The following is a 13,672-nucleotide window of genomic DNA, read 5'->3' on the forward strand; positions in this document are numbered from 1 at the left end:
CTAATTTCGAAATACTCACACAGAACGGAGACTTGAACGACGTCCTCTGAAGTGGATGCGGCAACGTTATTCTCCAGCACACATTTGTAAGTGCCCATGTCACTGGGTGTCGCATTTTTCACGGTGAGGGCCGTTTGCTCCGTGATACCGCCCTCGTAGTGATCGTCGGTTAGAACTAATTCCTTGTCGTCTCGATACCTGAACAAGTAAATAAAACACTCTTTGTGATTAAAAAAGCCAAAAAAAAGAAAAAACAATTCGTCTCGTTTCATTTAGTATTTATACTTTTTTGCAATTTCTTCTTAAATTCTTCTTATATTAAATGATTGTATTTGTATTATATATTTTTTGTAAATAGTTTCCAATTTCAATATAAAGCAATGTTTTGAATTAATTTTTATTAAGATAAAAATATGTGTGTTCTACGAAACGATCGATGCAAGTCGTTATTTCTTCGAATTCGAAATTCCAAGTGTCTTGATAATTTTAAATCAAAAAGAAAAAAAAAGTAACCAAAAATTACACGTTACGCAAATAGAGCAAGCGCTGAATTCATGAAAATTTGATTTAGTCGAACGAAACAACTGGAACGTCAGTCAGATTTTTCAATCAGATTTTTCAAAGCGCGAAAAAACACCGTCGAGGCATATCTCGATTTTTCCCCTGAAAAATATTTTAATTCGTAATCGAAAGGAATATTGACGCGAACCAAATAATGTTAAACACTTGTTCCCTTTTCATGTTTCTCATTCTATTTACAGTCATCCATGTGATTTTTAATATTCGACATGCGAATAATACACGATAAAAATGTCTCGTAAAAATCGATTTACAATCTAAATGAAAATAATCTCTCTGTCTCGTATACACGCGATAAGTAATATTTGAAAGCGACGAAAGAGGGAAAAAATTTCAGTTCAATCAATAAAACTTGAAAATATTCCGTTACAAATCATCAAACACACATTTCGAAATTTTCATAAAGAATTATTCCTTTCATTCTCTGCACTAACTAAAAAAAAATCTATAACACTATTTAAAAAAATATAGACATCTTAAATAACACTATTATTAAGATATATATATTTTCACACCTTTTCCTTCTCCAAACCCTGTTATTACTTAAAATTGTGAAAGTACTATTTTCGAAATTGATGAAAAACGTTATCCGAACATCAAACGAGCATCATTTTTTCTTTTTTCCAATTTTTCCCGATAAAACTCGAACAGTATCGATGATCGATGTCGAAAGCGTAAAGCAGCCATCGAACAGATGACTCTTAATCAGCATACCAGCCCCCCCTCCCTCTCTGGTAATTACCCTCTCTCTGGTAATCGCGTTCTCGTTGAATTTTTATTGCACCGTATGGCGGCAATTTCTTACCCCGAAATATTTCCCTCCCACTATAACCAGACACCTGGGATTGAAACCAACCCCCTCCCCCTGCCTTGTGCGCGTGTACACGCGCCATTACATGCATCAGCGTGAAATATGGTTTTTAGGGTGGGCCAGAGAAAAATATAATAAATCATCCCGATAAATTCGCGCCTTTTTATTTTGACGTTTCGAATGCTGCTGCTCCTGCTGCTCGACCCTCGTTGGATACTTTTAAATCCCTCCACTTCCGTTTCCACCGTGCTATGCAAGCACGGTATCGGTGCGCGTAAATATTCGTTGGCTCGAGGAGATTTCGAGGAGATCGAAATTCACACCTATTTTTTCACGGAATATTCCCTTTTAAGGTTTTGAGGCTTTTGCGGGTAATAAGAAAATTTCGCGGGATTATTAATCACGTATTAATAATATTGAGAGGCGAAAAATTGATGCTCTCAAGTAGTTCGAGAATATCATTAACTCTGGAGTGATACTTGCCAGAGAGTGATTCTACTATTATTGATTTCGTTGATATGAACGTCTATCCTTGGATTTTATTTCAGCTTTTTTCTAAATCAAAAATATGTTATTACATGTATGATATAAACGAACTGTTTCAAACTGTTACTCCATATATTTATCAATCTATTATATCACTATTACAAAAAACACAACAAAAAGTACTTGGCATCGCGATTCCTCCGCCAGAAGAACAAAATTCCGCGATAAAAACATCAGGATAATGACGCAAACAAAGAAGCAAGACTTATATATATATATAAGAAAATAAGATTTCACGTTCAAGTAACAAGCAACCCTCTTAATAGCATTTCCTACCCCAAAAGAACAAAAATTTCCCCTCTGCCCTAAATACTTCGATCGGCCGTGCATCCCATCATAAACCCTCTTAACGTGCCAGCTTAAAATCGGTTCTTGCAAAACAGCTCTTTCAGTTATTACGTTATAAGTCGATAAAGAAACTGTATCGTCGCGCGGCCCGAGTTCCAATCCAATCTTCCCTCGTTCCAGGATTAACTTGCCACCGGTTTACCTTCTTTTTTCCCCTTTTCTTTCTTTTTTTTTTTCCTCTTTCGGTTAGGACGGGACGGTTATAAACCCGCGCGAGCACAATAAAGTTGGCCAGTTTCGTTGAGAGAACGTTGGATTCTCGGGAGGATGCTCGATGGAGATGAGACTTCTAACGCTTCTTAAGATAACGCGTTTAAAGTGAGTCGTTTAAAGAGTATCGTGGATATTGGAGGTCGATGAGCGGAGAAATGGTGGTTGGTTTAAGAAAGGAGAAATTGTATTCTGGTAAACATTCATTATTGGAGGATAGAGTATGATAAAAAGTCTCGCCATTTTTTTTTTTTTAGTTAGCTTTCGTTTAATCCAGCATTCGAGGGGAGAAACGAGTGTGTTGTAAATACAGGCTGTTGATATATTTTGGGGATTTGAAGGAAAAGAAATTGATTTTTTCTTATCAATTTCTGTTTGCTTTTAGAAAATATATCAACATCTTGTATAATGTATGTCTATCAGTCTATCACTTATAAAGTATAGCTATAAAGCACTCAAAAATCCAGACTCAGAAATCATGTTCAATCTGGATATGATCGAGCTCTAAGTTTGTCAAATACGTGGAACGAGTAAAATAAAAGAGAAAGTCAAAATATATCGCAGTGAGTGAAGAATAAAAAATAGCTTAAAATCGCAACAATAAATTAAAGATTGAATTGAACGAAAATTAAAATTAATGAAAACAATCTTTTAAAGAAAATAGTAGTAAAAAGGGAAGGGATGAAAGAGATCGATCAATCGACAATACGTGTTCCGGGTATAACATTTAATAACAAAGAAAAGAAGACAGGATGAATATTAATGAGCGAAGGAAAAAAGCAAATTATTACATCGAATTGATATATCGCAGTTTCGCGTGGAACTGATGTGCCCTTGAACATCAGCCGAGAAGATTTATGATGGTTTTTAGAAAAAAACATATGGATCAAAGTTGAATAATATTGCTTTTTAGGTTTGACAGTTTCGCGATTTATCATGAATTTGATATACGAATCTCTTTTATGCACGATTCTCAATATGTCTGTACTTTCGTTCACTTTCTACACACTTTTATCTCGAAAAAAAAAAAAGGAACGAAAGTAATCATCAAACTCGATATATCATTATTTAAAAGTTCTGGATTAATCGACTTAGATAAAAAAGAAGGAAGAATTTTATCGTCTGGAAACGATAAACCACAGAAACTTGATAAAAAAAAAAAACAAAAGACAAATAAAAAATTTTCGATAAAGTTTCCAACCAATTACTCTATTCACAACGTGAGTTGCACCGTAATTCAATGTACGTAGTTCAACGTGGAACGATTTACCTTGATCCTAACAACAGCGTTATAACATAATTTCTTGCTGAATTGCCTTTGCTTATATTCTCCTCCCTCTCCCTTTCTTCCCTCGTTTATACTCTTATTTCTTTTTCCTCCCTGGAAAAAAAAATTCTATATCGATATCACGAAAACGCTCTATAAAACGATCTATAACACTTTTCTAGCGCTAGTTCTCCGGAAGTAGCGAGCTTGATAAACGAGCAAAATCGTTCACCAGAAAGAGAGAACGTGTCAACATCTGAAGAATGAAAAACATGGATTTACGTGATTCAGAATGGGCCATGTGGTAAAGACAGGCAACATAAATTCGTGACTCTTTTCTTTTTTTTTTTTTTTTTTTTTCCCCCTATTCGATTTGTGTTCAAAACGTGTTCGATCAATTTTTATCACGAGACAGCGTGCTATAAACGTGACACACCCTATTTTATGCCAAGGAAATTCGCCATGCGTGTTTTGAAATTGGTTGAAACTAAAGGATAAACACGATCCCGAGCTGATATATGCGGATAAAAGCGTTAAATTTACCATTGTTTTCATTTCTAATGGAAAACGATAAATTCAATGAATTATAGATGTTCCCTATTTATAAACGAGAACGATTCATTTTTTTCAATGCACTTTTCGTTCATTTTATTCGAATTTATGGAACGAACGATCTTGACGCGTTGTTGTATTGAGTATCCATCCTAATAATGTGAATATATTTATGGAACATGATTTCGAATTCGAAGTTAAAATAAAGACAAAAAGTTTTTACATGAAAACCTCGATTATTAATTATTCATTCAAGTGACTTGACAGATATTGTTTGTTGAATTTTAGTATCAAGTTAAAAAATTAACCATTCCTTTATTCAATTGTTTAGAAATATTTCCTCCTTAAAATATCGTGTTCGTTAATTACAAAATCAATACAGAATAATATCGTATCTTCGTATATTTAACGAACACAAATATCTGTAATTAGATATCTGTACAAAGTAAGCATTATTCGCCTCTATATTGGAAAATGTAAGAATAAATACATTCAATGAATTGCGTCCCCAATTTCTGCTATTAAGTATTGATTTACTGCAATGTTCAATTGCTTCGTGGTTTATAGAGGATTTTACAGTAATGAAAGTATAATTGAATTTGGTCACCGTTATAAATGAATTCGGCTTTAAAATTATTTCAATTGTTATCTATATATTATATACACGTAATCTCGAGAAATAAATATATGAAATATCAGACAGTTGGTATTTTATTTTTTTTCAAATTAAATTAAATTAATAAAAATTCACTTACCATGATACTCTCGTTAGGGTGGCAGGGTTGGCTTCGTAATCGCAAAATATTATAAAATCTACGGTTTCGTTTACGGTGATATTCTCTGGTTTCATCGTTACTATAGGCGGATCTGTAAAAGACAAATTAATTTTTTACATTAAATTATCACACATTAATACAAATTCTTGATTAACAGGATGAGAAACAATTAGAATTAATTTACAAATTTCACTTTCAACTGTTGTTTTATATGTAATTTCGAAATTGCTAATAAATTTGTTAAACATTATTTTCATAAAAATTTTCTAAACAACTATAATATCTCTACGTCGTAGCACCACTTGTATCTTCGCGTTTCTTAAACAGAACTCGGGGGATAATTCAATTAAAAGCGTCCCCGTGAAAATGTGGAAACTCTCGGCGCGAAGATGAAAAAGAGATGTCGAGTGGATCTTATTTCGCCAAGATTTTATGCCGAACCACGTGAAAAGAGGAAACTGAAAAACACGAAGATGTCACAGAACACGCAAATTGAACGATATAACTCATCATTTTCCAATTTTATCAAAATTTTACATTCACACAAAATAAAATTATTTTTCCAAAAGAAATTGCGTTAGTATCGATGAAAATTCGAATCGATCGAACTCGTCACTCTTTAAATATTACCGGAGGACAACTTTTTCCTCGTCAATGAATAGCAAAAAAAAAAAAAAAAAAATTCCCCTCCACATTTCGTTCCATTTCGTAACAGAAATGCACGCTATCGATATCGTAGAAATGGAAGGGATGCGAGGATGTATCCATATGCATGCCTCCGAAAATACGTGGCCGCGAGACGTCTGGAATTAAAATAACGCTTGCCCGAAAGTCATGGGAACCGGAAGGTGCACGAGGCCTCGTCCGCGTTCCGAGATATGTTTAAACGCGACGGTGCAAAATGCCCGGTATAAAACAAAACCCTCGTAAATAAGCGAGAGTGGACTCTCTCCGTATAGAGAGAAAGAGAAAGAGAGAGAGAGAAGTTGGAAACGCGCCAACCTCGCGAGTTTCACGTTTCCAATCCGTGGATAGTTTTCCTGCTGGCTACGAAAACGAAACTTTCTCCCTTTCCAACCCATCCCACCCGAGACCCGAGCTGGAAACACGAACCAGACGCTCCACAGTCTTGTCCTCCTCCCGTGTCTCGTTATGACGGAATCTTCCGTCTGGGTGGAGCAATTGAAGAGAATGTAACGAAAGGTTCGAGAACGAAACGTTTGAAAGGGGAGTGGAGTCTCGTTTGCCGATTAATTTTACCAGGTGGCGCGAGTTACGCTGGGCTAGGTTATTACGTTTGTGTATTTTTAGCCAGTTCTTTTTAACGTTTGGAGGAAGTATCAATGAATTATCGAATTCTCTATTTAATTTTTCATTATTCCGGTACAAGTTTTAATTTTTTAGATCGTTTGAAAATTAATTGCAATTATTTTTAACGAAACGTAAAATGTTCTGTTTCGTTATCGTCCTTTTTTTTTTGGAAAGCTGACTTTTCCTAAGATTGGAATATATTAGTTGGATGGAAATTGGATTTTAAATATGGGGAAGATTAGTATCGAATGGAATGCAAGAACTTGCGTTGCAATTCTATGGAGTCATAAGATAGCGAGGGATTACCATGATGCTCCACGTTTTCTTAATGGTGATGGTGAAACTGGTAGATGAGAAGAGCTTTTTTTGGTCGAGAAACATTAAAGGATTTACGTAGAAGAAGATAAGGAAAGTAATTTTTAAATTTCTTCAGAGCTCGAGGATATCGTTTCGTCGGATATTTAGTGCGATAAATCGATAAAAAAAAATTGTGAACATCAACCAATTGTTGACAACGTCGCCGATATCTAAAATTAACGATAAATAAGTGAAGTAACAAATGTAACGATTAATGGCATTTTCACGACGAACACATTCCAACTTTGGAGTTCTTCCTTTCCTCGAAAAAATTAGCGGATTATCGAACGAGCATCGAACGAATCTAATTCGGGTTAATCGAATCTACGATTATACCCTTTGTGCGGGGGTGAAAAAGCGAATTGGAGAGGCGCGATGAAACAGGAATATATACAACTGTGATCTGTGAAGTGTAACTTAATTCCAGGCCTGCCTCCTACACAGTTGGACGTTGATCAAACACAGGGAAAAAATTCCAACAACCACCACCCCCTCGCGAAAGAACATTCGAGTCGTTGCGCGCACCTTTATTCCTTCGGATCGACGCGGCTAAATTACAGCCGATTCTTTGCGATCCTTTCTTTTTTTCTGGACGAACCGTAAAATTTCGTTTTAATCGTGCCTTTCGAGAGACAAGAGCACGGGAATGGAATAATTTTATCGAACGAATGTTTTCGATATTTCGATGGCGCAACGAAGATCGCCGAGCTTAATTGTTCGTTTTAATCCGTTTTCGATACCTTTTTGCGCGATAAGAAATTATATTTGACGAAATATAATTTTATGGGGAAAGTTTACGTTAAGATAAATTTGTAAAGTTATCACGAATGTGTTCGATTTCATCCGTTTTACCGTGAAAACATAATTTATTATATAAAATAAAATTAGCACTCGCTTGTTCTTAATATTTCTTCCTTGTCATTTTTTAATACACACTGGAATTATAATGCATAGAGTAATTTACTACGCACTGTATTTTCATTCTAAAATTATTATTTGGTCGTTTCAACTTTATTTCTCTTCAACTTTATTCTTGAATTTTATTCTCCTTAATATTTTTGATATTAAACGTTGTTCCATACTTGCCGGTTTTTCTATTTGAATCATTTCTAAGTTTGAAAGCGTGTAATTAATAATTAATAATGACGAAACGATATCAAAAATATTTCATCTTTCTTTTTATATTGAGCAATAAATATTTTAACGTGCTAAAAAGAACCGAAAATGAAGGACTTCTCTTAACTATGCTAAGGTGTCATCAAAGCTGTAATCCGATCATTCTGATATTCGTTTATTATAATTATATCTTGTTTTAATAGCCTGCTTAACGCGTGGCCCATATTTCCCCACTTTAGTCATTAAAGAATTTAAACGTTTACTATAATCCATATCTTTTTTTAATGGACAATGGCCTAATAATTTATAATTTTATAGAAAGCAAAGCGACACACATATACACTCACAATCTTATTAAGTAAATAAAATTTTTGTCCATATTGCTATATGATAAAATATTTGACGAAATATTTTAATTTAGAATAGTTCTAGTGGATATTTATTATTTAAATACGTAATACGTGATAAATTTGCAATCATCAAAAACATCAAAATATTTAAAAAGTAATATATCCTTAATATACCCGACAAACATATTTTTATTCCAAGCTTCGAGATGCTTAAAGAAATATTTTAATTAACATGAAAAAAAATCGCACCAAAACATCAAAATATGTCCAAACATATTTTTATTCGTCTGCTTTTTACTCACATTCCTATTTTCATCTCTCAAACCTATCAAAGCTTGAAGTTTTACATATTTACGTTCATTTTACAGACTCTCTCTTGAAAGATCAATAAAGGAAAAAAGCTGGTATAAAATTCGAAAACCTTTTTCCTCCTTAAAAAAGAAAGAAAGAAAGAAAAAGCACGTAAAGAATTACGTTTCACTTACATAAAACTTCGATCGTTGTCGACTCTATCATCGGTTTCATGTCCTCGGAACGTGTGACCGAGTTCTCGGCGTAACACTTGAACGTCCTTCCATTGTCGTACACAGAGGCCGTGAAAGCTAGGTAACCTATGGTCACCGACGTGCCATCCTCCTGCGAACACCAGAGATATATTAAATCGTGGATGGCGTCATTTGTTAACGGGGAAGATCGACGAATGTTCCCAAGTTGTAATTCGTAAACCTTGCTTCCTCTTCCCGCAATTTGTTTTAGAAAAGTGTCGAGAATAGATTCCCCTTATTAACGTCGATCTAGATTTTTCTTCCAATCTTACTTCACCCTACATCAGCCCACTTATAATTGGAAATTATATGAAATATACAACCCTCGAATGCACAAATAATTCTTCTTTATATATTTCCAATTAACTCCCGACAACGCGAGAAGAATTTAAAATTACCTGGACGTTTCACATTAACGTACAAAATACATTCACTACTTTATTTCCGGATTATTTATCGATCCTGGCTACGACCCTCCCCATATACGGAGAGAGGTCATACAGAGCGCGCAATTATTTTAAAATAACAATTCAGACGAACGAATCCATCCGACGGCTGCTTCCAATGCCGATTCCAATCTCGCCTCTGCGAAAAAAATCGAATCCAGAATCGAGAGTTTCATATTTCTTCGAAATTCGATTTCGCGCCGCGGCGAAAGGAGAGAAAATTGCGTTTGTTGTTCGCTCGAACGCAAAACGGGCGCGGACAAAAGGCGGAAAGGAGCGGAGAGTGACCGCGCAATCTGGCCGCACAATATCCACACACCCATCACTTTAATTATTTCGCCTCCTTTCGCGCGATTGTTCCCGCGATCGCTGTCCATCCGCGAGAGAAAAACGCTTTCTTCACGTTTCAGGGAGGACGGCAAGATAGCGGGGAACAATGAGTTAATCAATGGAGAGGCGCAATCAGAGCCTCCTCTCGCCCTTTTCGCCCCCGATGCCGCTGATACATCCGTGCAAAAATCGCAATAAAAGGATCACGGATGGATGGAAAAGGGAATTCTCAGGTTTCTTTGCTCAGCGTTATCGCAAAATTTCGTTCCATTGAGCTTTCTCCCGTGTATGCGATCGACGTGGGGGGTGAGCCTTGTTAATTATAACATTGGAGAAGGGATATTCTTGTTTTTCGCGTAGAGGGTGGTCTTCGAGTCATGGCACGACCGAGGAAAGGTGTGATTCTATTTGGAGGAAATGTAGAACGATTTTTTTTTTTTTTAATTCGATTCTCGAAGAGAAAATTGAATTTTATTCTACTTATTTCTCCAGGTTTCATTCGTGGAGGATGGTCTTTGTAATTATAGTAGGATCGACAGAAAGAAGAAAAGGGGGGATGATTCTACGGAAGGAGAAATAATTCGAAAATTGAATTTGGAAATTTTTTTCATTTCGAGTTTTATTTTTGAGAAAATTAAATTTGAAAATTTTATTTTTTGCAAGTTTTCATATATGTTCTCGTATCTGGAAGTGTGTGTATATGCGTGTCTTGTAATCACGGTACTGCCAGGAAAAGGTTAAAAAAAAAAAAAAAAATCAAATATAAAACATTTTTTAAAACTTGAAGTTTCGTTATTAAGAAAATGAATATAAAAAATTTCTTTTATGATACAGGAACAATTCTAAATAATTTTAAAAAGTTAATTTTGAAACAATGTAATAAATAAATAAAAATCAAATCATCGATTTGTTTTTTCAAAGAATATTTCCTATTTGAAAAATAATTTCTAATGTCAAAATATTCGACAAAGTTTAATATTTTCTTCCTACAATGTTTTAAAGACAATTAAATTGGATTTTTCCAAAGAAAATATACAACATTTTAAAATACTCCAACAATTGAGAAAAAGATTCTTTTACAAGAGAAATCTTATAAATTGAATTATAAAAATTCATTAAACGATAAAAATTTACTCTTTACAAATAAATACTTGTTACAAATAAAGCAAGAAATTAAATTTCACTCAAAAAAATATTCTAATTTTAATTTCAACGGAGAGAACAAAATTTGATCAGAATAATGCTTTAAAAATAATTTTCAAAAAGAAAATCTTAAATTAATAATTTAATAACTTCCAGCTATCGTAAAATTCAATAATGTACTTTTTTTTATGAACAAGTAGAAAAATCGAAAGAAAAGAAGATTGATACAACTTTCACGTATCTATCCATCGTTCCACAATTTATTAGCCTATAAAATTTCATAAATCTTTTTTATTAAATTCGATAACGTCGTTGGATTTTTCTTTTTAATCCCTTTAAATTTAAACAGTAACTATTTGATTAACAATAACGATTCATTATTCATAATCTTCTAAAAATACAAAATCATTAATAACATTCAAAAAAATTTTTAACTCATCAACAATTACCATTTTTTCAAATCTTAACTCGATAAATTACAACTCCATTGATTTCAGCATAACTTGAATCAAACTAAACTTATACCTCGACTTTTTTTAAAAAAATTTTCATAACAAAATTCTCATCGCCAAGTTATAAACCAGTTATATTCCCTCTCTTTAAAAAAAATATCTTCATCCTCCAGAGTTAAGAAAAAAAAAAGGAGGAGATAAACTTTAAGGAAGGCAAAGAAAAATACCAGCCATTCCTCTCGTTTCAACGCGTTTATATGTACTCTAAGCCCGGAAAAGACGAATGGCTCGCGCCTTCCGCTCCATAAATTGGCTGGTACATCGAAGACGAGCGGAAAGAAAGAGGGTGGATCGAAGTTGTCCACGCGGATCCACTTAATCTCGCTTAACACGGTTCGTTCGTGCATCGGCGAGCATTTGCGGCCTCTAATTACTTGGCTCTATGTAAATTCTGTCTGTTGCCACCGTTACACCACCACCACCACCCTCCCCCGCGATTCGATCGTTACGTCACCGGTGGTGCCATAATCAGCTACTCGGTAAACAATGCTAATTATGGCACCAGGAACACGCGAAACACCGCATAATGCAAATCTAAAATCGCGATAATGTAATTCCTGTTGGAACGATTAACGACTGATTAAATACAAAGACGAATCAGTTTGACGTGTAATGGTGTAATACAATGGCGTGTTGGATGGCGTTTAGGGATCGAGAAAGGTTTGTTTGATCAGATCAATTTCGAGTTTTATTCTTGCAAATGGAAGATAGAAGCAGTCGAATCAAGTTTCTTCTTCTTCTTCTTTTTTAAATTGTGTGTACCATTGCGAAGGATCTCGAAAAAGTTAATAATCAATGATCAGTTAAATACGGATTCAGATAATTGAATTTTGTGAAATTATGTTATATAGCATTTATGTTTTAATTGATGTATGACTTTTAAACGAACTTTGTCTTTCACGTTATTCCAGAAATTTCATATGAAATATGAACATTATAAGTATTTCTATCCGCAAGTCACTTGATTATACAAATTAAATACATCGTTATATCTCTTATTTTAAAACGAAATCGTGATCACGTACATTATTCTCAAGTTGAAAATTTCAATATCCTCTTCTAATTCAAAAATAAACAAGAAATTTTCTTCAGTCGCACAAAAAATCCTGAATTTTAATTTTAAATTTAAAAGAATTCACTCAACTTCTTCCATTCAATTTTTATCCCTTTCTCTTTCAACGATAGATAGATTACAATTATAAAATAACAGACAATCTAAATCACAACGCATTATAACGTACCTAAACAAGCTTGATACCATAAATAATACAAAAAAAAAAAAAAAAACGAAACGAAATACGCGAAGAGAAAAAGACAATAAAGTTGATCGATCGACATAAGTTAAGACGATCCTATTTCTTATTCACCCATCCAAAGTCGGGAGCGACTTTATAGCCGCGGATATTGCCATAATGGATTTATGATGGCCGCGATCCTGTACACATTCCCCCGTATATACGCGCGCACGCGTTATTACCAGGGACACGAAATGACGCATAATGATTTTCCGATGCGACAACCCCGGGAACATCGCCATTTCATCTGTGAAATCACTTTTTCATACGCGACAACCGACACCCGCCGACTCTCCATGTTCACGCGCCGATATGATGAATAATCGTCGGGCGGAAATTTCACGGGCGTGAAAATGAAAATTTTCACGGGAGGGGCGGCTGATTTGAGCGCAGTTTACAGATCACGGAGTGGTATTATTTCGATGAATGCGTGGGCGGACTCGTTCGACTCGGCTTCGACACGAGGGCGACGGGTGTAATGAGATTGAATCGATCGAATTCGGTAGGCGCGTTGACGCGCGCCACGTGTCCGTGCTGGAAAATGATCGTCGTTCGATGTTTGTCTCGTGATATCAACTTACCGTTACATGACGCTCGGTCGATTGAATAACTTTATCGCGTGAAACATTCGCGCGCAACTATTCCGCTTCGTATCGCCCGATTACTCTACGTGTAGTTTGTTTTCATCCTGCGCGAATAACGTGTACGCTTTGATGTTTTGAATCATACGGAATATAGCAGGGGAATGTAAGATTGTTTAAAAGCTATTCTGAATTTAAAAATTAAAATTCATCGTGAGGATCTTCCTTTCATTTTGCAATCGAACATCGATCCTCCTTCATTATCCAATTATTAAATTGTACCGTTAAATATTACCAAATTGCATCACATTTTTCACGGAACGATGAAACGGGCAATCGGAGGGGAAAGCTGGAATACTCTTCTCGGGCTAATCGAATTAATTCGGAGCGAACGATCCGAAGAAATCACGGGGGTCGAAATTCGCGCGAAGCATTCTGCATTTGAATAATTGCTTTCTCGCTTCGCCTATTCGCCAACTGCGAACGTCTGTTTATTATTCGCCGGCCGAAAGTAGTTTATTGCTCGTGAACTGGGTGGAACACTTTGTTGCTCGAAATACGCGTTCATGAATGACGCGTTAAAACGTGAACTTCGAT

General features: G+C 35.1%; 1 protein-coding gene across 14 annotated transcripts in view; it reads right to left on the bottom strand.

Annotated features, from left to right (window-relative positions):
- Positions 1 to 13,672, bottom strand: part of LOC108002344 (hemicentin-2) — a 349,141-nt gene that overhangs the window by 42,417 nt on the left and 293,052 nt on the right. For all 14 annotated transcript variants that reach the window (XM_028669008.2, XM_017063971.3, XM_017063972.3 and 11 more), the window contains 3 exons: positions 8,709 to 8,859; positions 5,069 to 5,180; positions 20 to 198 (listed from right to left, as the gene is read on the bottom strand). In XM_028669008.2, the coding sequence (XP_028524809.2) occupies positions 20 to 198; positions 5,069 to 5,180; positions 8,709 to 8,859 (442 nt within the window). The remainder of the gene's footprint in view (positions 1 to 19; positions 199 to 5,068; positions 5,181 to 8,708; positions 8,860 to 13,672) is intronic.

Source organism: Apis cerana, linkage group LG11, assembly GCF_029169275.1.
Source record: "Apis cerana isolate GH-2021 linkage group LG11, AcerK_1.0, whole genome shotgun sequence".
Classification (NCBI taxonomy): Eukaryota; Metazoa; Arthropoda; class Insecta; order Hymenoptera; family Apidae; genus Apis; species Apis cerana.